The sequence below is a fragment of the Amyelois transitella genome, chromosome 27 (genome assembly GCF_032362555.1).
Source record: "Amyelois transitella isolate CPQ chromosome 27, ilAmyTran1.1, whole genome shotgun sequence".
In the NCBI taxonomy this organism is placed as follows: domain Eukaryota; kingdom Metazoa; phylum Arthropoda; class Insecta; order Lepidoptera; family Pyralidae; genus Amyelois; species Amyelois transitella.
This window is the reverse complement of record NC_083530.1, coordinates 4,361,209-4,388,896: the sequence shown is the minus strand read 5'-3', so window position 1 is coordinate 4,388,896 and position 27,688 is coordinate 4,361,209. Positions and strand designations below refer to the sequence as shown.

At 37.2% G+C, this 27,688-nt stretch overlaps 1 protein-coding gene across 1 annotated transcript in view; it reads right to left on the bottom strand.

Annotated features, from left to right (window-relative positions):
* LOC106130397 (uncharacterized) overlaps positions 1 to 27,688 on the bottom strand; it is a 143,829-nt gene that overhangs the window by 9,156 nt on the left and 106,985 nt on the right. Inside the window, exons 22-31 of the mRNA XM_060951940.1 lie at positions 8,697 to 8,800; positions 8,014 to 8,142; positions 7,501 to 7,742; positions 6,595 to 6,779; positions 5,527 to 5,691; positions 3,677 to 3,830; positions 2,626 to 2,738; positions 1,968 to 2,078; positions 1,370 to 1,470; positions 513 to 720 (exon numbers count right to left, since the gene is read on the bottom strand). Coding sequence (XP_060807923.1) covers positions 513 to 720; positions 1,370 to 1,470; positions 1,968 to 2,078; positions 2,626 to 2,738; positions 3,677 to 3,830; positions 5,527 to 5,691; positions 6,595 to 6,779; positions 7,501 to 7,742; positions 8,014 to 8,142; positions 8,697 to 8,800 — 1,512 coding nt within the window. The remainder of the gene's footprint in view (positions 1 to 512; positions 721 to 1,369; positions 1,471 to 1,967; positions 2,079 to 2,625; positions 2,739 to 3,676; positions 3,831 to 5,526; positions 5,692 to 6,594; positions 6,780 to 7,500; positions 7,743 to 8,013; positions 8,143 to 8,696; positions 8,801 to 27,688) is intronic.

Sequence of the window (27,688 nt, the reverse complement as noted above, 5' to 3'; positions counted from 1 at the left end):
ATTAATTCTGTTACACTTGCTTCATATATTTATTACATACATACGTACATATGGTCACGTCTATATCCCTTGCGGGGTAGACAGAGCCAACAGTCTTGAAAAGACTGAATGGCCACGTTCAGCTATTTGGCTAAATAATAGAATTGAGATTCAAATAGTGACAGGGTGGGTTCAAACAAATCCTAACGAAAACAATTTTTTCAGTAAATTGTATTAAAATTAATTCTGTTACACCTGCTTCCACTTTCTCTCACACGAAATGTTTTTGCATGAAAGAGATATCATAATACATAAGATAAAGATAAATTTTTTGATATACTTTATGTACAATAAACAGTATTTTATCTATTTCGATTCCGTGTCGTGAATCTCATGTAAGTTATTTAGAACAAAAAAAACAACTTATTTTAATTACTTTTTTGTTCAATATATTTTTACAACTACATTGAGATGTCATTTCTCACCACTGAGAAACATCGCTTCGAAAATTCCACATCAAAAAATTAACTCACGTATGTTTCTCCTCTCTTTCGGCGACTTCAGTTTCCTTCTCCTCCCTGTCCGTCCTCTTGTCGTCTCTTTCCCTCTCAGTGGAACTCCGCTCTACAGATGCTCTGTCTCGCTCGCTCTCTGAGGGAATGTCTTCGGAGGGAGGATTAGATTTCTCGGACTTTTCCGATTTCTCTGATGCGTCAGAAGGATTTCGGGACACGTTAATGCCTGTGAAAAATAAATACGGATAAATTATACATGCCCTTTCATCTTTGAGTTTCTGCAGCATATGGTCGGGGCCCAAGATTCGTTTTTTTTTTAAATATCTCTTTACACTTAGTTCAGACTTCGGTATTCGCGTTAAACAAATGATCCGTTTAATTTTCGCTCCTGCGGGAATTTGGAGAATTTTACCCTTAGTGCCTAGACCACATAAGTAACCTACATGGTAAATATCAAATTTGTAGACTCAGCGTTGTCTGTCAGTTACAATATCTGACCATGACCACAGAGCGGCTCCCGTCTAAACTTCGTAACATTTGCAGGGGAATCTGACGAATGTTATAAAAAAAATATATAGGTACGGGACAGGTTACAAAGATTGAGTTAGCCACGAAATAAGTTCGAGACTTGCCATTATGTCAAGCTTGAGCCACACATGTTTATTACATTACATATGGTCTATATCCCTTGCGGGGTAGACAGAGCCAACCGTCTTGAAGACTGAATGGCCTCGTTCAGCTATTTGGCTTTATGATAGAATTGAGATTCAAATAGTGACAGGTTACTAGTCAAGCTCGGGCCACACATGTTTATCATTAATATAATCCTCCGTGCTGTGATACGCTTTCCTGTCCAATGATTAATTTATAAATACCTGAATCATCAGTAGACCTGCTGGGCTGGTGCGAAGGCGTGATGTTAGATTTGGCTTCAGCCAACTTCGCGAGGGGAGAGTCTTGGATATGCTTCACCCAACTAAAATACATAATACACGAGTGGTTACAAAATAACATTTATATAAAGAGAACAGGCCCTAATCGACATCTCTTGAAGTGGGTTAACCTTATCCTAAGTGTAGCAAACTAAGTGGAAATTATTGGTCCTGTAAGATTTGCGATAAACGAATATGTAAGTACTCGTGGAAAATCCTTATCCCAAGTTTATAAGCCTATACCTTAGTCGCCTTTTACGCCATCCATGGGGAAGAGATGGAGTAGTATACTTTTTATCTAATGAAACATACGGCACTTTTAACAGTTTAAAAAGTTACATAATATTAATCTGACGATATCCTAAATAGGCGTTTTGTTAACTAGATGTCATGATAGTTATACGTTTTGCTAAATGGGCGATCAGCTAGTTAAGCAGGTTGCTCACAAGACGTTTTACTTTGTTTTACTACTTAAGACTCAGTGATCGGGAGGGAATAAAAATACTTAAAATCCTTATCTATAACTGTATAAGTCTCTCACTTGGCATATTCAGAAGGCGTAGACGAGAGTTCATGCATCTGAACGCCATTGATATTCATCAGGAAGAAAGTGTTCCTCACAGCCGCGTTGGGACGAAACAGTACCTTATCCCTGTTGAATGAAGTTGAAAATAAGATTACAATTATTTATTCTTTGGGACTTATCAAATATTTGTCGAGGTTTTGAAATATGGCGCGTGGATATATGATCAAAATCAATTTAAATAACTGCACAAAATTATGTCAAGCTGAATAACAAAATGATGAAAAAATTTAGACCAGTTGTTAAGAGTAGTCTGTAACACTCACTTCAATGCTTAGCACTGAATCATCAGCCCACATTATGATAGAATAGAATAGATTTATTTTCAAAATTGGAAACAAGGTATCGCTTATTGACGTCACATAACTTAAATCTAATTATACTACGCTTCCAAAGCGCATGTGTAGAAGAAGCGGCGGACCAAACTACACTGCAGCATTTTCATCGAACGTCAATTTACAAATATAAATCTCTTAAATCTAAATCGTGGACGAATGCACATTGTCTACATTAAAAAACATGAATGAATGTAGAACTGATAAAAACATCTCATTGTTGCATTAATTTGTGATTACGCATTGATATCATAGAAGAGCATAGCGCTAAACAAACTTACCATTTGATAAGAGGAGACAGTAACCCCGGCTGGCTGGGTTGCGGTATGGGTTTTAAGAGAAACTTGTCACCTTCCCGATGTAGCAACACCAAGCAGTCTTCCAGCATCAGAGCCTGAAACGAGGTGGTATTGAGTTAGTTTAGTAAATACTAGCGTTTGCGCGGGAGTTCGTTCTCGAGGGTATTCCCAGATAAATGCTTGTATTATCCTTGAAATGCTGTTTTATCTCTTTTGTCAAATATCCTACGTTCGGTTAAGGACGCCTCCTACTTAAAATCTACCTTTCTTTGAAATATCGTGATCGTATGTGTGAATTACCGAGTGATTTTCGCTTTTATACATAACCAGCGATCCGCCCCGGCTTCGCACGGGTAGCATTTATAGATAAAAACCTCCTTCATAAAATTCTCTTTCCAACATTTCAAACAGGAACAAAATCCGTCCTCAACGAAAAAGAAAATTAACGGTTCATATTTCAGAAAGTACGAAACAAAAATAAAAGTATCAAAATCCACGATCCTAAATAAGTCATATCCTGGCCGGCGGAAAAGCGACTCGTAAGATTCAGAGGTCAACGACACAATTCATTCAGCTGAGCGATCTCGACAACTCTGTACTTTACTTGATCTTGATACTAGAAAAATATTTTATTTCTCAGACATTTATTTACATGTTTAGTTTTATTTTCTTTTTGTAGTATTGATCTATATTAAAGCATTTGACGTAGTTTTTAAGGGTTTTTCAAATGTGAAAATTATGACGTTTATTTTTTATAAAAATAGGCTCAAAGGCTCAGAGGCATGGGTATAGTCTATGTTTAAAAGGATGCAGTTGTTTTAAATGTCACCCTGTATATATAGATGAAATTGAAATTCTTTTTTTTAGGCGATGGGCTTGCAACCCGTCACTATTAGAATCTCAATTCCATCTTAAAGCCAAATAGCTGAACGTGGCCTATCAGTCTTTACAAGACTGTTAGCTCTGTCTACCCCGCAAGGGATATAGACGTGATTATATGTTTTGTTTTATATATAAGATATTTCTGCCTCACCAGCACGCTGATCTTCTTGTTGCTGTCGTTGCGCATGGTGAGCTCGCCCTCGTAACGAAGCTTGTGGTGGGTGAGGTCGAGCTTCCTCACGTCCTCCCACTCGCCGCCGCTGTGCGGCACTCGCACCTCCAACTTGCTCTGGATCGCGCGTAATCTGGACCAAAAGCGAAGGGAATAAGGTTCAGTTTTATTCGTCTTCAAAATGAGAGAAGTGTTGATCAATGAAATGAATCAATCTTAGCAAAACCTACACGATTTGTAATCATAATTATATTTGGGCGAGGGGGAGTGAGATATCATAATAATATAAAGAAATTATTTATTATATATAATTTTTACATGGCCAAACAGCTGAACGTGGCCTGTCAGTCTTTTGAAGGCTGTTGGCTCTGTCTACACCGCAAGGGAAATAAACATGTTAATATGTGTGTATGTTAAATTCTTAGACTACAAAATAAAAATAAATATTACTTAATTTGTTTTTATAATCATCGCGGTTCAATGTTCGCAAATAAATTATTTATTTTTATTTGCGAACATTGAAAAAGAGAAAGTTTGTAGGCTTTCGGATGGGGACTAATACGTAGTGCCTACAGCTCACCTATGACCTATGACTGAATGATTGTCTGTCTGTTAGTATGTTAGAATAGAATAGAATAGATTTATTTTCAAAATTGGATACAAGGTATCACTTATTGACGTCACATCACTCAAACAACTACTACCGCTTCCAAAGCGCATGTGGCGCAAGCGGCGGAACAAACCACACTGCAGCATGTAACTGACCTGTGTTCGTTCTCGGCAGTTCTGATGGCTGTGTCGACGCTGTGTAACACTTCCTTGGCGGTGTCGAGGGCACGCTTCAGCCTCGCGATATCCTCAGCGGAGTCACCTTAGAAGAAGCGGCGGAACAAGCCACACTGCAGCATGTTACTGACCTGTGTTCATTCTCGGCAGTTCTGATGGCTGTGTCGACACTGTGTAACACTTCTTTGGCGGTGTCGAGGGCTCGCTTCAGCCTCGCGATATCCTCAGCGGAGTCACCTTAGAAGAAGCGGCGGAACAAGCCACACTGCAGCATGTTACTGACCTGTGTTCATTCTCGGCAGTTCTGATGGCTGTGTCGACACTGTGCAACACTTCCTTGGCGGTGTCGAGGGCTCGCTTCAGCCTCGCGATATCCTCAGCGGAGTCACCTTAGAAGAAGCGGCGGAACAAACCACACTGCAGCATGTAACTGACCTGTGTTCGTTCTCGGCAGTTCTGATGGCTGTGTCGACGCTGTGTAACACTTCCTTGGCGGTGTCGAGGGCTCGCTTCAGCCTCGCGATATCCTCAGCGGAGTCACCTTAGAAGAAGCGGCGGAACAAACCACACTGCAGCATGTAACTGACCTGTGTTCGTTCTCGGCAGTTCTGATGGCTGTGTCGACACTGTGTAACACTTCTTTGGCGGTGTCGAGGGCTCGCTTCAGCCTCGCGATATCCTCAGCGGAGTCACCTTAGAAGAAGCGGCGGAACAAGCCACACTGCAGCATGTTACTGACCTGTGTTCATTCTCGGCAGTTCTGATGGCTGTGTCGACACTGTGTAACACTTCCTTGGCGGTGTCGAGGGCTCGCTTCAGCCTCGCGATATCCTCAGCGGAGTCACCTTAGAAGAAGCGGCGGAACAAGCCACACTGCAGCATGTTACTGACCTGTGTTCATTCTCGGCAGTTCTGATGGCTGTGTCGACACTGTGCAACACTTCCTTGGCGGTGTCGAGGGCTCGCTTCAGCCTCGCGATATCCTCAGCGGAGTCACCTTAGAAGAAGCGGCGGAACAAGCCACACTGCAGCATGTTACTGACCTGTGTTCATTCTCGGCAGTTCTGATGGCTGTGTCGACACTGTGCAACACTTCCTTGGCGGTGTCGAGGGCTCGCTTCAGCCTCGCGATATCCTCAGCGGAGTCACCTTCATTCTCGTCCACGGTTTTTATAACGCTCTCTAGTAGTAACTGGTATTTTGTTAGTCTGTAACAAACGGTTTAGTCAATTATAAATATAAATAAATATACGGGACAAATTACACAGATTGAGTTAGCCTCGTAGTAAGTTCGAGACTTGTGTTACGAGATACTAACTCAACGATACCATATTTTATAATATAATAAATACTTATATAGATAAACATCCAAGACCCAGGCCAATAAGAAAAAGTTCTATTATCATCATGCCCTGACCGAGATTCGAACCCGGAACCTCCTGTGTCACAGACAAGCGTACTACCGCTGCGCCACAGAGGCCGTCAATTATGTCCCTTTTGAAGAAACGTTTCAAAGTATCTTTAAAAGTACCAGAGTAATACGTTTTTTGATGGAAAATTGTCATAATATTATTATCCATCCATCCATCCTTCTTAGAAAACTCATAAAAATCAATTGAGGTTCTTGCACGAGTCGCATACTAACCTTAATGGATTTGTATGGCGGGTCTATTATCCATGTTTAATAGTTGTTTTTGGATAGTGATCTTTATAAGTATTTATTATAAAATATAGTATCGTTGAGTAAGTATCTCGTAACTAATTCAATCTGTGTAATTAGTCCCGTATGTACAGTACATATGTATTTATTTATCTACATATCTATCTATACTAATATTATAAAGCTGAAGAGTTTGTTTGTTTGTTTGAACGCGCTAATCTCAGGAACTTCTGGTTTAAATTGAAAAATTCTATGTTAAATAGACCATTTATCGAGAAAGGCTTTGGGCTATATAACATCACGCTGCAACAATTACGAGCGATGAAATAAAGGAAAATGTGAAAAAGAAACAGTTGCATTCTTGACGTCTTCAATGATGCCTACAATAACTATTCCACGCGGACCAAGTCGCGGGCACAGCTGGTTTATGATATGTAGGTATACAACTCACCTCTGCCAGACGCAAGCCAGCAGATCCCTCAGCTGCAGCCTCCCGCACAGGGGCAGCTGTTCCCTCGCCGCCAGGAACTGATGCAGCTCCTTGTTCTTCCTCCTCCGCTCCCGCAAGGAGTCCAGGGCCATGCGCTGGCCGCGGCAGAAGCGGGCCAGGCACGCCGAGTAGCCAGATTCACCCAACTGTGGAAATAGATAATAAAGTTATATTATACACTTTAATTTATTGTCAAGATTTACGAGTGTAAACCTAAATCGAGATTTACGAGTGTAAACCGAAACCGCCGAGCTTGCATGAAGAGAGTTATGAATGTGGATGAAGCGAAGGTAGTACGCAGAGATCGTGGCAAGTGGAAAGATGTAGTCTCTGCCTACACCTCCGGGAAAGAGGCGTCATTTTATGTATATGATACGAGTCTAAATGAGTGAATGAACGAAGGACAGAGCGAATGATTAAAAAAATATAGGTAAATCATAGGCATGCTAATGTTAAAATAAAATGTATTCACTAATAAAATATTATCGCATATCATTCATCCATGAAAGGTCAAAGGCAGCCTTCTGCCAAGTGGACCAGTTGCAGTATTGAATAAGTTAGCCAAAGATACCTTGACTTATTTTATGCAATCATACAAAATTTATAAACTATGTAATAAAAGTTTAACTAAATAATTAATTTTCGATTAAAATAATGATCTTAATTATGAAGGGGTCTTCATTTTTATCTGATCATTAAATATTATATTAAATGTGATTATTTTTATTAAAGTTAGTGTATTGTATCGTCACATCAGATCATCTAGTGCGTGGCAAGGTACTCTCTTCGCAGAGGTCATTAATACTTTAGAAACTCCTGAGTTTTAAGAGTGGGCTCTATTAACCAGAAAAAAAAACAATAACTCACCGTATTCAACAAAGTATCAGCCAACGGCCTTATAGGCACAATATGCGCAGGCGCTTCCAGCTTCAACGTCTTCAGATCGGCGTACAGCCTCGCGTGACGCTCCCGCACCCCCGGCAGATTCGGGAACAGCGCCTTCAGCTCCTCGGGGGGGAGGAGAGTGGGGTGACTTTCTAGCGGCCTGAGGAACACCCCTCCGAGGACTTTGAGCCAACGGACGTGCGACCCTTCGGAGACTATTAGCTCTGAAAATGGAGACGGTTTATATGTACATATTAAGATTTCACAAGACAATAAAATTATTATATTATAATATTAATTAGTTATAATAGTAAACGGGTAGACAATATATTTGCAGGCAAGTATTCAGTCGCCCGAATGTACAGGTTTCATCGTACATTAACATAAATACACTCAATTGTTAGATACATGAGAATACAGTCTGTTGATTAGTGTTTTACAAGAACTAAGATCAAGAGCAGATCTCGTATTACATATCCTAAAGAACATATTTACCATGTATGACCTCCTGCCGTTTCCTATGAGTGTGTGACAGTGATATAGAGTCCAGAACGTGTGGGGGCAGGCTGTCCGCCCACTGGGCAGCTAGCGGCTCGTCCTCCTCCGACCAGTCCGATTGAGATGCTGTAAACATAAATAAAACAACTTAACAAGAAGGTAGTTTCATATATAGGTTACCTCTTATGTATCACTGCTATTAGATAGATGATAATTCATTTATTTGATTTGCTACAAACAAATTTACAATGTACATATAATGAACTACAAATAAGGATGTCAGTTGCAGCAATACAAAAAGGTCATAACTCAACGAATTTATTGCTATAGATTCTCCAGATAAACTATAAATGTATCTGGAGAAGTATAGATATGTAATAAGCACATTCATTTAGTACAACTTTTACCATGATCAAATATGGGTTAGGTTCCCCTGCAATGTTTTCTGAGGTCATACCGGAGTAACTTCGCGCAAAAACCTGACTTACCCACTTCAGGATCACGGTTTAAACCCCACCTCAGTTATACTTTTATTGTTCCTGGACTAGATTGAAGTAAATCAAGGACCAGATTTTCTTTTCAGTCAGAAAGCTGTTCCACAGTAGCTCATATTACTCAAAGACCAAAAAAGACAAAGTCAATTTTTTTTTCAATATAGACCAGTTTCATCTGACACTCACCCTGCTGGTCCGCAGCCACCGTGTTGCTCTCATTGCTCCTGGACGAGAGGCTGGAGCTGCTGGAGCTCCCCGAGGGCGCTGTGGCGGCGCAGGGCTCCAAGTCACTGCGGGAGAAGTGACTGCGATCAATATAGACACAGATGGTGCAGTTGATAACTACCGTTGTTTGGAAAAGTGGAAATTTTAGGGGCAATCAAACTAGCGAATGTTTTTTTTTGACAAAACGTTTTTTTTTTGTCCGTTGGTAGTCTTTTTCACTGTCATCCACCTGGCGTTTATCTTGGCAGCGGTTCCTCCCTAGTTCCGCCAGAATCAACATATTAATAAGAATGGGCAATAACAAAAAACCCTAATAGGGATATGCCCAGATAAAATATAAAGATTATGACGTAATTAATAACGTTTTAATAATATTAGACTACATGTGCAATGATTCGATAAATAAGACCGCATAGCGATAGTTACCGGATAAGGATAATGATAAAATTGGACAAATTCGAAACCACTAATCCTAAATACGTTACCGAAGAAATATGAAAAAACTTATAATACATTTGTTAAAACTAATTTCTACCGTAAACTACGAAACGTGTGATTGTGCAACCAAGATAATCCAATTGGCAAATGATGAATGATTCAAGAACCGGCAACATACAAACGCCGTACACGTGCCCCCTACGATACGCCGCATCAAACATTGCGCTATATTAAGGATCCCAAATGAACGAACACAAAGGTCATAGGAAACACCAATCCAAACACACGAAGGAAGTAGTAAAACGATATCGGCCACTGAGGTTCTGCGAGATTCGATTGGCTTTCGAATATAATTTGGCGTATGAGTCAATTTTGGTACGAAATAACAACAGAACTAGACGCTTAATTAAAAAATCACATTACGCCAACGAAATGGGCCAATGTTAAATATAAGCTAACATTTTAAAAAGCTATTAATTGACCTAACAACGAAATCTAATCAAACGCTGAAGAAGATAAAGCGAAAATTTGTACGGTCGTAAAAACAATAAGAAAAGTGACATAATATAAAAGTTAATGTTTGTACCAATGCTGTGCTGATGTAAAATTAATGCATCATTCAACGCTCACTACACTTAAAAAAAACTATTAACTAATATAACTTAAACTTCAACCAAAGAGAGGCAACTGATATAACCTAAACTTATTAATGAAAAACAAAGGTGGACCTGTAAAAACGTTCTATGTGAAATGACGTAAACAGTTCCTGCTGTATTTATGAATGGAAGATAGAACAACGGTACAAATATTAAAAGTACAGACTGTTATAACAGATCTCCTCTTTCTATCGTGTAAATGGCTTATATTTAGCAAAGAACGTAGCGACACAGTTGTTTTATGACACATTGTAATAATTGTTTATTAACCAAAGTTAGACTATCGCCAATCTGGAATAACTATCCTGTGAATTTAATTCCCAATTTATCATACATTACAAAGTTTCAAATTCTCATTTCTATTATTTTCTTGGAATCATGACAAAATGCAACTGATAAATATAATGCTCCTTTCATTCCCGAAGGAGACATAAAGCTGCTAATAGTTTCAGAGAAATTTCAACTATTATAAATTAACGAGTTTCCAGCAAACCGCTGCACTAGTAAACAATTATAGTTAATTAATTTAATGAATTCAACTTCTATTAATTGAGTACGTACTAACTTTCCCTTCGTAGTTACGTACTTTCATGAATTTTGAATTGAGTTAATGCTTTTACCAAAAGTCACTGAGACAGATCAGCTGTTAAATTTGAAGATACAATTGTAAATAACGAGAAATGGCATACAAATTAACAGCACATCATTCACATAAATGATAATGGCGGAGCAAGTTAATCAATACATGATAAAAGAATGATAACTCATTAAACGTTAACAGCTGGAATATCTGTCAGTTTTTTGGAGCACAAAGAACCCTTCTAAACTGTATTAAAATACTTACTACTCATATAATTATTTAATATTCCAAACATAATCTTAGGTAGGTAATTTTTAAAATTGGCAAGAAGCAACAGAGGAGCTAAAATAATAGACAGATCACAATTTACAATGAATTTCGAACAAATTTAGCATTCCACCTTTGGAGACATATTACTTACAGAAACCTATCCGTATTTGCTCTGCCATAATTTCTTAGAACACATTTCCGATTCAACCATGTTATGTGCATTAAACAATGGAATTATTCCAAATTTCAGTGTTAACTCTACAGTCGCCTAATCGATTTGACGCGTTTAGAAAATACTAAAAAGCGATAGCCCGTTATCTCAAACGTGGTATGTAGACGGGTCATCATAACATAACACCGTATCTGTGACAAGAGCAATTAGCATGGACAGATAGACAGACGGGAGCCGGATGCGTCACGAAGCTAGTATTTTTGGTTTGTGCTACTATAAGTTCATGATGGAATCAATGATTGATGTGAATGGAAAGAAATAGATGGAGGAATGCCTTTGTCCAATTGATCACTATAATGGAATCAATAATCTATACTAATATTATAAAGCTGAAGAGTTTGTTTTGTTTGTTTATTTGTTTGTTTGTTTGTTTGTTTAAACGCGCTAATCTCAGAAACTACTGAACCGATTTGAATAATTCTTTCACTGTCAGATAGTCTATTTATCGAGGAAGGCTATAGGCTACATTTTATCCCGGATTTCCTACGGGAAACGTCAACAATGCAGGTGAAAGTTGAATGAGTCGGCCATCTGCGAGCTTTCCACGCGAACGCTGCGCAAACCAACAAAGATATAGTAAAACAATGTACTAAAGATGTGAAGTACTCATTTTTTGCCACAAAAAAGTCCGCGAGAGCATATATCTATCTCTTAAGGTTTACTTACAATAACCACTTTTATATTCATTTTTTAAGATTATTTTTTCATTATAAACATAAGTTATTTTAAAACCAATTTTCTTTAATTCAGTATTAATCCTTATCCAAATAAATATGTTTATTACTTTCGGCTTTTCATGTAGACTAAAATTGCCATTTACAGTATATAAATCAGACGAATAGGTTTTGAGATATAGTCGTTTAAGCAATTTGCAGCGAAACATTTAATACGGTGAACCAGCGTTCTTTCTAATACGCGACCGCCTGACCGAAGCCGAAGAGGAAAAAGCCGAGGAGGATGTTTGCAAAAATAAATATGATGCCCAAAATAACTATTCCACGCGGACGAAGTCGCGGGCACAGCTAGTAAAACATATCGATAGAAATGGCGATTTGAATTACTTCATACGCATTATAAATGTTAACCAAGAGACACTTAAAGCACGCGCCTTAAGTGTCACTTCATCCTTCTTCTTACTAGACTAGCACTATATGCTTTCAAAACTTAATGGAGATCGGTCCAGTGGTTTTGACGTGAAAGACGAACAAACAAAAACACTTTCACATTTGTACTATTAGTATGGAAGGTCACAGCATGTCAAGTTTCCCGGCATATATCCTCTAATAGAGGCAATCTCGAACAGCTTGATATACTGTACATAAAAGATACCCGACAAATGCGGAAAAACTACGAAACTTCTTAAATAGGTAGGTAAAGTATTGCATGCATGCATATAATCACGTCTATATCGCATGTCGGGTAAACAGAGCCAGCAGTCTCGAAAAAACTGAGAGGGCGCACGGTCAGTTGTATGGCTTAACGATGGAGTTGAGAATCAAATAGTGACAGATTGCTAGCCCATCGCCTAAAAGAAGAATCTTTAACGAATAACAAAAGTTTAATCATCAATGAATTATACAGATACCTTTCTGATAAAGTCCTTCTCGCGAGCATCCCGACTGTGGGGGGCTGTCTCCCAGCTGGCAGGGACACATTCCTGGATACCCTTGGCGGGGCCGAGGTAGCCATTTTGATGACAATTCCAAAATCACTTTCAACTATTTTATGTTTATCATCACTTTAGAGTCCAGTCACTATTATATTTGAATTCGTGTAATTTTTAAACTATGTCCGATTCACAGTTGAAACACACTATAAGATTGAAAAGGATTTAATGAGAAGATAAAATCAAATGTTATAAATATGAAACGCATACCAATCTAAATAACTTTAATAATGTTTATCATTAGAATTCGGTCAAGTAAACTAGAACTAAAACCAACCAAACGCGATACGAATAGAAATAAGGATGTTGATTCAAAATACAGAGATTCATAAAAGCAAAAAAAATATAGCAACGCATTCTGATGAAATCTTTACATCCGACAACTATCCAATAGATGTTTTGCCAATAATATTTACTTCAGTCTATTCAAAAATAGCTCACATAGGTGAGATGAACGTGTATAACGTAAATAAACTTCCATTCAATGGTTATTATCATTTTTTCAAAGAATTGGTATAGAATATGTAGAAGGACCTTGCGTATTCTCCCGCTAAGGAACAAATATCAAAATGAAAAAAAAAAGAAACATTGTTGGTGCTTTAATGGATATCAATGACGACGAGCCTAGATTAATTACTTTCTCAATCGAGATAAGACTCGAACTATTTTGGGTATGAAATTATCTTGCCAAAATTATTATAATTTTCGTATACGTTACGATTTTGCGTCTATTTTGTCTGATATTCCATCTGAGATATCTTCTAGTATGTTCTGCTTTTAACTGCACATTTTTATAACAGAAGGTTGCAAGATCTAAATCAACCATAATAGTCATGAAAATATTTGCGTGATCAAGCAAACCTATATTTTTCACAATTTTAACATTCATTTCCGCGCAAATTAATGAAATACATGTCCATAATATGGTTCCTATCAAGTCCTGCGTGTATTGTTACAAATGCCATGTTTAGATTTGTAAGGACGACTTGATTAATATTGTATTCATTAGGACCAGGTAGTCCATTAACGGTTACATTGGACGCATATGGTCAAATTATGAAAATTAATACTATGCTTTGTTTTGTAACATCGTAAATCAGACCACAAAGAAGATACACTATCAACGGTACCTATTTCTTCCAATATTCTTTTGTAATTTAATCAAAGATTGAATCTTGATTGTACTGTTATTAATGTCATTTCTTTTACTTAATTCTGTTATTTACAATGGTATTTGCTTCTGAATGCCAGTGATCTATTTCACTTTAACTATTCGAGTCAATTTTGTACTCACTGACATCAAATATAACTCTATAATCTAACCGTTTTGATATGCCCACTTTACCCTTACACATTACGTTTCCACGAATTGTTGCTATATGTTATGACAGATCATAATTCATTCATACATCGATAGTTATGAATTTACATAAGGCTAAGCGTACACCGACACACTTTCCACAATTTCTCCTAACGTTAATTGTAAATATAATTACCTTTTACTTTTATCAGCCGGTGGTTTACCGTCGTTTGGTTATGAAATGTTTACTTTAATTATCTCTCCGAGCCCTTAATATGTAACGTTAGAGGCAGAGATAGTTACATCATGTTTTATGACGACGATGATATTAACGACATCTTAATATACCACCAAATTTCTTTATTTTCAAAAATATTTTTTTCAGAATAAAGGTAATTGTTAAGAATTTACTTTAAATTGCGTTAACGTCATTAGAATTTGAGGCAGATTAAATGTAGTAGTCATTCATTTCAGTTGCAATAAATGTGACTGACAGTACTGCGACGTAATCTGTCATTTTTATCAAAACAGGATGCTTGCAGGTCAGACATTTATTAATCATAAATCCTACTCAGTCACACCAATTCACTTACAATTTTTTTATAAGTAGCACGTATATATTTTTGACTTTTAAAAGACTTTTTCAAATTACCTCATAGAAAAATTGCTGCGATTACTAAAATATCAACATAAGATTTTAAGAGAAACATTCATGAGACGAAACACTATTAAAGACGCATAATACTTCAAACTTATTTTCGGCTATTACTATAAAATATTAATTAACAAACGATCATCCGAAAACACTTATCACGAAAACCGCCAAAGCAATTTAAAGAAGATAACGCAATAAAATTAACCTTCACATCACGGACGACAAGAGTAAAATTGCAATGATTGTACGTTGAAAATAATTGCAACAATTACTCCTGAACAATCGGGGTCTATGAAAAGGTTAGATGAGAAAATCCGCGGCGGAGTCGACACGGCCGCCCCACGAGAGAAGCGATCCGCGACTGTCGTTGATACTACAGAATCAGTTAACTCACACCCTGTAGACATTCTGCAATTTTACTGGATAATAAAGTTGTTCCAGTGTTATTGCCAATTGTAGCTGATGATATTGCCAATTTGTTTGTAACCATACATACATATAATCACGTCTGTATCCTTTGCTGGGAAGACAGAAACAACAGTCTTGAGAGACTGATAGGCCACGTTCAGCTGTCTGGCTTAATGATAGAATTGAGATTCATATAGTGGTTGCTAGCCCGTCGCCTAATAGAAAAATCTCAAGTTTATAAGACTGTCCCTTAGCCGCATTTTACAACATCCATGGGAAAGAGACGGAGTGGTACTATTCGTTAGTTGGTTTGTAACCATTACGTTTTACTTAGGTACTGTCATATTTATTTAGTGAATTGTCCCTTTCAAAACGGGTGTGGGAAAAATATTTAATTTCTTATTTGACTAGATTGCATTTTCTAACAATTTGATACTGCAAGAATTTATTAAGACAGTATTTTTTTACTTAATATTCTTCACTTAATAGTATGAAAAAGTTAGTGTACGAAATGTTTTAAGCGTAGGAAAATTTTCAAATTAAAACCAAGTACGATCGCACGCGCTTCTAATGTTTGTAAATATAGCACTCTTGAAACAACTAGGACTGGATTAAATCTCAAGATACAAGTGCGGTTGAAGAGGTACAGTGAACAAAAGAACAATTTCTTTAATTCATCGTAATTTAGCAACTAATATCGAGACATAAGAAACAATTTGGTATGGGCTGATTTCAAATGCAATGCAAAAATAATGTTAACCTGCTGCGCTATCGAGATACTTTAAACTTGTAAGGTAATCAAACAACCTATACCTATACCCTACGGGGTTCATGTTGTACCCATTATTAAACCAGTGACTATTGTAGTAGTAAGAACTGAAATGTACAAAATGATATGCAACAAATGAATTGAAATTGAAATTAAATTAAATTTTACTTAAGAAATTGTAATGAAAAAATAATGAAGAACTCTAAAATTGTTGAAAATACTTTTGATATACTTAATAGAGTCTGTTACAAACAAATCAAACAATTTGATCGTGTAATTGAAATAAATAAATAAAAATACATGTTGGCATACATACAAATCCTATTTATTATTAAGAATTGAAATAATTGGGTCGTTTACAAAAGCAGTCTCATTAACGTAAAGAATGTGTAGAATCTGCGAGGTGTCTTCTTGACCCTAATTTGACAACGCCCAAGTAGACAAGGTGTGGGTGAATAGGGAAAAATGCCTGGCCATTAGGGCGCGACCGTGCGACGTTGGGACAATATAGATGGTAACCCAGTTTCATACTGATGGTAAGATGGTTAAGGATCTAAAATATGATGTAATACGGGAGGTAACTGACTCGAAAGAACTGAAAGGCAACGTTCAGCTGGATGGCTTATTGATGGATTCAGATAATGATAGGCTGCTAGCCAGATTATAACTGATACAAAGACTGTTTACGAAATCAAAGATGATGTTATATATAAATAATGAATGCAAATTATTATTTTGATTATTTCGTACGTTTTTTATTCTGGATGATAATTTAGAAAAAAGAGAGCGAAAAAAGAAGCGCCTAAACTTTGGCATCATTTTTCTAAAATTAGGCCAATACAATCAAACATCGAAAAGCGATGGATACAAACAAACATTTTTGAGCACAATAACAAAACGGAACGAATCACCATCATGGAAAATATTTAGAGGCAATAAATCAAAATGCTAATCGAGATTCTGTTCATATGCTTTATCAAATTATAATTGTTTTGCTAACATGTCAAAGTATCGCGTACCTAGTAAAAACTTTAACCTGGGTAAAATCTTATCACAATTTGTCATTAAAATGACAAAAAAATAAATTCACCTAATATAATTTTGCATTATGAAAAATTTATATCAAGTTACAGTTGCGAAAAAGTAAAAATGACCGAAGATGAATAAAATTGTAAAGCAATAAGTCCCATTGCAACCAACATTACATTTCAAATAAAACACTTTATGGCTATGCTTAAAAACGAAGACGTAGATTCTTTGCACAAAGCAGCCCTTCAAACACTAGACACAGGGTGTGCTACCGACGTCACAGGGTGTGTTAGCAAACCGTGTCTCGGAAATGGAACGCATAAAGATAAGGGGACACATAACCCTGTTTGACGTGCAGACTTTATACCACTCTTTATCGTGGTCGCTTGTTTGGCTTCTTGCAATTTTACCAAGGCTTTTTATGTTTGTTGAACTTGTTTTGCTTGTACTACTTCGTGCTATACTTGTGCCTAGCTTTTGCTGATAATTGTTCGAAAAAGCTAACGTAACTAATTAAGTAGTACGTCTTTAGTCAAATCGGGGACGGTCTGGCACAAAGATCAGATCAAAAGTATCTCAACTTACATAAAGAGAGTAATGAGAGAATGTGGAAGAACTATGCAAGGATCGTCGCTAGTGGAAGGATAATGTCACTATCAATACCCTTTTCGGAAAGAGGCGTGAGTTTAATATCGAAATAAATTAGTAGTTTCGTATGCTCTGATAATGTTTGTGATAGGGCAGTGAAGTCTAAGATAAATGAAACTCCTGCATTATTTAATTTTTTACAATTTATATCGGTATCAAGAACATACAAATAACATGTCAAACAAAACGAAGGTAAACGACCCATGGACTTTGACATTTGCTGAAATTAAAGATAACACTAAAATGGATAAAACAATCGCATTAAAACTTACTGTCCCTCCTGGACGAATTAATGTCAACGAAACCGCTGGATGCGATTGGAGGGGCTCATTGTGAAATCCTCTGACACCTCCCTAGGGGTGTTGTGAAAGTTACTTTCTGTTTATTGTCTAGAGTAATATCGATTCATATTTTCTTACATACTTAATAATAATTGAAGATTTTTTTGTCTGTCTGAAAGGACGGACGGTACATTGAACTGTAGGCAAGGACTAAAAGTGGTATACACGAAAAAATTCAAAGTATAAAAGGCCAGCTCACTCATTTATAAAACTCAAGATGAAGCTGAAATGTTTTGGATAAATCAAGATAATTTTTGAAAAGGATCTTTTAAAAATCGCTCGACCTTAAAGCAAGACATTGGGCAAAATAAACTAAATGGGTAGACTTCAAAATCAAATTTAAGGACACGCGCACCAATTTAACCGAAATAAATCTGGATTGGGTCAATGATTCAGGCGCGAGGCCGCTCCTGTCTGTCCAAATTGACAGCTGTCAAACACAGCCACCATTTAGATGTTCAGATATTTAGCACTTCGCCAAACGCGGTGTGATTACTGCGAAACATTAAAATATAAAGGCAACAATTTATCTGGTGGTCCTCAAGATAAAAGATTCGGTAGACCCGGCGATGACCCAAGACTTAACGTATATCGAAATATCCCCCTGGAAGAGGGGATGAGTATTACAGATCTAAACAAACAATATATTTTGTATGCCGTATGGCCAAACATGTTCAGTCACAACAATATGCTTCTTCATCTGCAATACATGTATGTACCCATTTATGTGTATGTAATGTAACATGTTTTACAAATAAATAATCTTGAATCTTGAATCTAAAGATATTTTTAGGGAGTCAAGAGAAATGTGCTGTTTTAAAAAGAAAACGCAAAAGCAGTAAAACCGGAAGCTTGATAGGAGCTATAGGTGATGGTGGGGATGGTGGGTATTGGTTCAAACTAACTGTAGCTGAAATACAAGAATATATAAGGGAACACAAATTCATACTTATCAATAATTTTTTTCGCAGTCACTTTACAGTATTTTTTTTTATTAACTGATTAAATAAATACTACCTGGTATTCCTAGTCTACATGTAGTACTTTCATGACTTTGAGGTTGGATAGTAACAAACTAGGTAACATCTAATGTTTATTCAAAAACATACACTAGTATAAATCATGTTATTATGAGTTGGGAGCCTTTTGATCTTCGGCCAATATTAAAATTTATTATATCGACATAAAACATATTAACATACATGATCGGAATTTAGTTTTTTGAGTGAATCATGTTCTGAAATATGGGATTGAAATGGTTTTGTATATCTCCAATGCTGAAATGTTGTGTCGAAAATACTAAATACAAAGTGAAAGAAAATCACAATAAAATACTGCCGTTATTCAATCCATGTAAGTTCAGTATAATTGTTTTATACTTTCATTACTTAGATACTTGTACGGCTGAGCATGAGCATAAACATATAAAATATGTTTATGAGCATGAGTAGATTTGATAAATTCAATTTTGTTTCTTTCATTACAAGCGATTTCAGCTCTCCTCTTAACGAGTTTCCATTTGAACCCTGATTTTTCTGAACAACCGATTCTTCTTTCCGAATTATCACGCTCCTGCATCTCCAATAAGGAGTCCAATTTTAACTTCTTAGAAAAATCAGATAGAAAGTAAACAAAAACTTAAAAATTCTGATCCAAAACACGACGCGGCTTGCGTTTGGCAACATAACAAAAACACGAAACAGTATTCAGTACAAAAGAATTCGTGCTGTAAATCCCTGTATTTTGGCCGTCAGACCAAATGACGGGGAGCGATGGTACGGTGACGCATGGAGGCGTCATTATGATAGATGAAATCATCCGGGACATTCCTAAGGGACATTACAATATCGCTGATGAAGTTATATAGAACTTTGACTAAAAAAAAATCTGTAAAATCAAAAGAGCTAGAAATGTAAGAACGCAGGGGAAGAAGAAGCAATTTTACTGTATCTTCTAATATTTTTTTTACTGTACAAAACTACAGTTAATAATATTTTATAAAATAGATACTTCACAAAACGCTGGTTGATACTAAAATATATTTTTTCAGGAAGGGATCCACCTGAATTGTGACCAGCCGACACATTTATTGCTAACTTCGCGTGGCGGGAAGCAGAATCAAGACTGCTCACAGTTCACATAACATGATAGGTGTTATGTAAAAGACGATATAGTGAAAGAACAGCGAATATAAAAATTAATGTTAAGATAGTTTGATCATGTTGAGAAGATGAATGTAAGAATGTTGGCAAAGAAAATATACAAAAGACAAGTTTTAATGGGAACGTTGTACAGTAAAGGTCCTGAAAACAATTACTTGGTCATATCATAGATGTTTTGGGTAAAGATTCTGTAAATTTATCATTTTTTAATTTATTGTGCTGAGCGAGGGCCATTTTCACTAATTCTAATTTATATTTTGTTAGTGTACCAAATAAACGATTTTTCTTTCTTTCTTTCTTTAAATCTCTAGAAATCAAGAGATTTTACGTATGACTCACATACATCATGTTTATGATATAAGATGAATTGTTATTGTTAGCATTTTCAAACCGGGTTATAAATACTTTTTATGCGTCTCGGGATGTTTTTAATGATTTTTAATTATAAAATTATAGGTATCTATGAAATATGAAATGGAAAATTACATCACGACGGGAACTACCACGCTAATTTTTTTATACGTTCAGTTCGGTGTTATACCGAAATGACATCATAATCACGAACACTATAATTAGAAATCGTGAATTTAAGAACTATCAATGCGATTTAAATTATCCCAAAAATGATAAAAATCCTTGCAAATACATAAGGATTTCGTGTAAATGCTAAAAATTAAATTCATGAAATCAATTTTTCTCATTTTCTTTTAGCATCAAGACCGAATCTAATCGAAGATGGATCACTGGCCAAGACGGAACAAATTCGTGAAGTGAAAAATGGCTGAAATTTTCGCCGTAATGATTTCATCAGAGACGTGGACGCGTCAGAAATAAACTACTAGGTCAGGGAGCTGGATCAAATTGTGAAGTTTAGCGGAGAAAACGCGTTTGAGGATTTAGAACAAGTAAATATTGATTGTAAAAATTCATTGGTTTTTGATATCGGAAAATTTGGGAGTGAAAGTGGGATGACTAATGCTATTGTATCTTTAGGCGATATATCAGTATGAAATGGAGATAGGTCAAATAAAAATCAATAATCGGGAGCAAAATAGCCAAAAAGAAATTAATGGAAAAGATTAAAAGCAATTATCAAGTCGTGTTGACTCAGTCAACATAGAACAGCAGAATTCCACGTGTCTCTCTCTCTCATGATCTCGTAAAAGGCGTCTCAAGTTCAAGAAATGAATACATCAGTAGCAAGCCAGCATCACTGGTTGGATCGAGTAACAAAATCCGTTGAAGGACTACCAGAAAAGGATTTTCATAAATATATATATGCTACATCTTCCACCAAATTACTAATAGGACGAAGGGTATCCTTGGTAGTAAAATAAACACCAGTATGTTAGTATTAATTGATTGCGACCTTTATGCAAATGAAAAATCTATATTAATATCGTGTTAAAGAAACTACATCTGAGTAAACATACGCCTGCCAGTTCAAAATGTCTAGAACGCAGAAAAATATGTCACCTTTCAGATGGCGTGCCAAGGCTCTGATACTGGCAGTTACAACAATGCCAGCGGTCGTGAGGAACGTTTTATCAAAATCCCACAGGGCAGACAATATGGCTAGAACTTTTTATTGTAAAATTATCTTTAATTGCCTAACAATGTGCCTAAATTACAATGATTGTATCATAATATACATGGTTAGTTCTTTTTTAATAGACATGTTATTGTCAATCAAATAGAACATAAAGGGAAATTTTAAGTAAGATTTATTCGCTTATCCCTATATAGATGGTTATACATTTTTGTTTTCCAAAAGCTCAAGAAAGTGTAAAAGGTCACTTCTGTTAATTTTTGAATTTTCGCATTTACAGTGAATCATAGCGAGACAATCGCAAGGTGACGATTATTTTTATTTGAGACATTGAAACTGTGCGTATATTATCTTGGATTAATCTTGTACTCTAGAGGACCTTAGCGCTTGAGTAAAACAAACATAAGGTGATACTGTTTGGACTTTGTGGCGTAGTAGGAATCACAAGGTTTTCTTTACCTCACTAAAGGGGTGAAGGTTGAAATTCTTTGCAGGTTGATTTACATAACATTTCATGGGTTGAAAAGCATATTTAACTTGGTATCGAAGAGGCGGCGGGTGAAGGATGAGATTTAAAAGTTAACATTTCTTTCATTTAAAATGAAAACCATATACTCGCAAAATTGCTTGATCACGCTAAGGATGTGTATGATATAAAGGTATATAAAAACATCACTGATCAGATCCCCCGGGGAACATACAAACAAACAATTTTTTCTACAGCGCAATCATCAACACTGTTCAAAAATAAAATAAAGCATATAAATATCCTTTATGAGAAACATCAACAGACATACGCACACCTCTCAGCCATTGGTAAAAACCCCTTTTATCCCGACTAGTCCATCGCCCACTATCGTTCACATTTGACGTAGTATCAATTAACGCACTGATCCTCAGATTGTGTTAAAACATGCACTTACCGACCACAGATAATAATAGATACGTCCGAGTGATTGGCAGAGGACTAGTGGAAAATAACTTCAGCCGGATGAATTTAAAAAGAAAGATTAATCTATTCTTGATCAAATTGGGGAACTCCTGGGTATAGGTTAAATAACTACGAGCCGATCAGCTTAAATGAAAAAAAATGTATTATTGCGAATGAAGCTTAAAAAGCGGAATCGATTCAGTATCTACAGGTGTAAATGATGCTGATTCAGATGCAGGAAGAGATCAATTTTATCATTAAGCCCGATAAACGTGGCAACCGCGTATAATGGCTTCATCTCCGTTAAACATAAAGATGTGTTATGGGCGAGGAAGAATAGACATTAGATTCTATTCTTCCAAAATTCATATTCTTAAGAACCCTGGACAAAACTAACATACATTATTCTGAAAAGAGGAATTGTGTAAATGTAATATCAACCGATGAACTGATATGCTTACGAGTTTAATACTTTAACCACTCGCAAAACGTTATATGAAAGACAATGTTATTAACTTATTAAAAAATACGATCAAAGGCTACACAAACGCGGCACGACTTACCGAGGTGGCCTTCCACTCGCCTAGGTAAGTTTCCGTCGCAATTAGATGAGCACACACCTATTTTCCTTTCAATAAAGTAGCCATATTTAAAGTGGGAACGGAATATTAATCGCGAAATGTCCGACGATAATGTGGAAATAAACGATGATAATAAGTCAAACTAAGGACCATATGAGTAAGTCATGAAGTAAGTTAATACATACATACATACATAAAATCACGCCTCTTTCCCGGAGGGGTAGGCAGAGACTACCTCTTTCCACTTGCCACGATCTCTGCATACTTCTTTCGCTTCGTCCACATTCATAACTCTCTTCATACAAGCTCGGCGGTTTCGGGTACTTTTGACCTGACCCTTTACCAGGACGTCCTTAATTTGATCAAGATACGTTCGTCTAGGTCTTCCCACTCCGACCTTTCCCTCCACACTCTCCTTGTATATCTGCTTAGTCAACCTGCTTTCATTCATCCTCTCCACATGACCGAACCATCTTAACATACCCTTTTCTATTCCTGTAACTACATCTTCTTTCACATCACAACATTCCCTTATCACGCTGTTCCTTATCCTGTCACTCAATTTCACACCCATCATACTCCTTAACGCTCTCATTTCCACTGCATTTATTCTGCTTTCATGCTTCTTTTGCCATACCCAACTTTCACTCCCATACATTAATGTCGGGACCAACACGCCCCTGTGCACAGCCAGTCGAGCCTTTTTGGATAGTTTCTGACTGCTCATAAAGGCATGCAAAGCTCCATTCACCATGTTCCCCGCGTTCACTCTCCTTTCAATATCACTATCATACTTGCCATCTGATGTAAACTTTGATCCTAGATATACAAACTCTTTCACTTGCTCCACTTTTTCTCCTCCAATCAAAATATTACATGCTGTCATTTCTTTCTCCATTTCAAAAACCAGTGTTTTAGTTTTACTTACGTTCACTTTCATTCCTTTCTCTTTTAAAGCTTCATGCATACAGTTTACCATCTCCTGTAACTCCTCCGCTGATGACGCCAGTATAACCTGATCGTCGGCATAGAGCAGACATTTGACGAGTAACTCATTCATCCTTAATCCACTTTTAGACTCTTTCAAATCTGTCAAACAGCTATCCATAAATAGGTTGAACAGCCACGGTGACGCAACACATCCTTGCCTAACGCCTTTCTCAATCTTAAACCACTCAGTGTGCGCTCCGTTTATCCTGACACAAGCACTCGAATCCTCATATAAGGATTTCAGTGCTCGTATTAAGAGACTGCTCACCCCATGCATAGAAAGTGCTGACCACAATTCATTCCTCTCAACTCTGTCATAGGCCTTTTCCAGATCTACGAATGTGCAATAGACTTTTTGACTCTTGGCCAAAAACTTTTCGGCTATGCACCGCAAGGAAAAGACCTGATCAGTACATCCCATTCCCTTTCGAAATCCCGCTTGAGCATCCCATATTTTGTCATCAGTTTCATTCCTGACTCTATTAATCAATACCTTAGCATACAATTTGCCGACGACGCTAAGCAGGCTTATACCACGATAATTTTTGCAGTCCAGCTGTGACCCTTTTCCTTTGTAAAGTGGCACGATAACAGCCTTACACCAATCTTTTGGTACTCGGCCGCTTCTCCAACACAAATTGAAAAGGCAGTACAACTGACTAGCTACTACGCCTTTTCCTGCTTTAAGCATCTCGACCGACACTCTATCACACCCAGCAGCCTTTCCCGCTTTCATACTCTTAAGTGCTTCCACAATTTCGAACATTTCAATTTCGCCTTCCATCTCATTCTCTTTTTCTTCGCTATAGCAGAAATCTTTCTTATTTCCTTCCTTTTTTTCAAATAAACTTTCAAAATAGTCCTTCCATATCTTTAGTACACATTCTTCTCCTTTCACAACGCTACCATCCTGGCATCTGATCCTAGTCAGCTCTCTGGTTATAGTATTTCCTCGGGCTGACCTTACGGATTTCCAGAATACTTTCAGATTTGACTGAAAGTCTTCTGATAGCCTTTTATCAAAATCCTCTTTATACTCTTCTTTCTTTCTAATCACAGCTTTCTTAACCAAATCTTTCATTTTCTTATATTCCTTACGTGCTTCATTCACATCTTCATCTATAACCTCTTGCATTCTTAAGTTAGCTTTTGCTGCTAACAAATCCAGCCATGCTTTCTTCTTTAATCGCACAAGTTCTTGCACATCTTTACTCATCCACGCATTTTTGTGATTTTTTCCTTTCCTTCTTCTACTTACACCACACACTTCAACAGCTACTTTCACAATTCTTTTTTTAAATTCCTTCCATCCATCTTCAATATCGCTCATTTCCTCTAAATCTTCAAATTCATCCTTCAGTCTATTAATATACTTCTTACCTACATCCATATCTTGCAAATTTTCTACTTTTACTCTTTCCAAAGCGCTGGTTTGCTCCCTTACCCTGTGCCGCCAGCGATTGAAGATACCCCTTATCCGGGATATCACCAGTAAATGGTCCGAGTCAATGCCAGCACCGCGATATGCACGGGTATCCAGCACTTTGTTCTTCAATCTTTCATCTACAATCACAAAGTCTATCATACTTTTTAAAATACCTTCCACTCTTGTGTAGGTGTGGATCTCTTTATGTTGAAACATTGAGTTCGACACAAAAAGATCCCACTCTAGACAAATTTCTAATACACTTCTTCCATTATCATTCACCTTTTCGTCACCAAACGCACCAAGCACCTTTTCATATCCATCACGCTTTACACCCACCCATCCATTAAAATCACCTAACATAATAATCTTCTCATTTGGCTTGGTAACTTTCAATACTTCTCTTACACTATTCCAGAACTCCTCGTTTTCGCTTTTTGCTGATGTTGTACCCCTCGAACCCACATCCCAAGGTGCATAAACACCTAGAACGAAGATCCGAGTGATTCCAACTTTCAGCCTAATCCATAGAAGACGAGGGCTGACACACTCATACTCATTCACGCACTCAGCCATTCGTGCAGAAAGAATTAGACCGACCCCTTGACAGCCTCGGCTGGTACTGGAAATTCCAGACCAATACGCCGTGTAAGGGCCGTGCTGCGTCGCGTCGCATCCTTTCCGCTTCGTTTCATTCACGCACAACACATCCAAACGTCTTTCATCCATCATCTGGCATACTTCCTCAATCTTATCCTTCATTCCTCCTCTTACATTCATCGTCGCAAAGCGGCTTTCAGCAGACCGCATACCGCTCCCGCCGGGAACGAGACGTGATGGGGTGCGGACACCATCGCCGCCATCTAGGTGCTCTTTCAAAAAATTTGCATCCATGCGATTCCCACGAGACGCTAGGGAAAAATTTTGTCCGCCCCAGCAGAGCCCCGCATGCCAGGGTAAGGCTAGCCATTACCTGGGGGTCGCCCAACCCCATGGCGGAAGTGGCACGCTCGAGACTAGGCTCGCCCCTAGCCATGCATCCATCGGCGCGGCAGACCTTAGATTGGCAGGGATTTACATTAAAGAGGAATCCCAAGTCTATCCCTTAGTCGGCTCTTACGACATCCGTGGGAAAGAGATGGAGTGGTCCTATTCTTTTGTAATGGTGCCGGGAACCACACGGCACCATTACAAAAGAAAGGCAAGTAAGTTAATGCTTTATTGTTCACTAAAGGAGTACATCACAAATATAAAACAGTAGTACAGTACAAAGGCGGGCTTATCCCCAAGTGGGATCACTTTCAAAATTGGAGCAAGGGTGATCAACCATGAACAGTGCTCCGCTTTCTAAACTAGTGATGATAAGCATTTTATACAAGACGAGCAGGTGCTTCGCTTCCTGAGGGTGCTATGTTGCAATCAAAGCTGATTTAGCCACCATATAAAAAGGGTAACAAAGTCTTCGATGGAAGTAAGAAACAATAACGAAATTTGGACTACAGACAATCCAGGCAAAACCTTGCAGTTTTACTTTATTACAATTTTATAAGTCGTCCTATTGATTTAAGAACTCCTAAGATACACAGAAATATTCAGGTATGAATAAGGGCAATGGCATTCAGGACACTCGGGAGGATAAATAATCGATATCTTTTCTTTAAACTAGGCAACAATATTTGACAATTTGGACATACATTTACATCTATGAAATTTTTAAAACAATATTACATTCTGTTTATGCGCATTCGGGACTCATATTCAATATTATGTTAACCACAGATCCAAATTCCTCGGGCTCCGAGGAGCATGGCGGAATAACATCGTAAACATAGTTGTGCGCGTTCGTGACATGACATTATTTCCCGCTAAAATTAGGGCACGGTACATGGTATAGGAGGACATCAAGTTTTTAGACACGGTGATCGCTCAAACTACCCTCATGATTTGCTAAATATCTTTAGTATCTTTTGCAAGAGGCTTTGCTCCTGTGAGAATTTACAGAAACCAACTCATGGTCTTTTCTATCTCTATGCCAAATTTCGTCAAAATTTATCTATTGCTTTTGAGTTTATTCGTTACCAACATAAATACAAATCGTTTCTCTTTTTAATACATTAACATAAATATTCAGTAGAATTTGAGTCTACGATTTAAAAAACACATTTATTAAGAATTATTTTTTATTAATCCAATCACACATTAACTACTATAATTAGTTTAATATTTGCTTCTACAAACATGCTTGTTCCTTCTACACTTGACAACAAAAAACATGTGACAACAAGTTTTAAACCACATAAAGTTACCATTATGACCACTGTC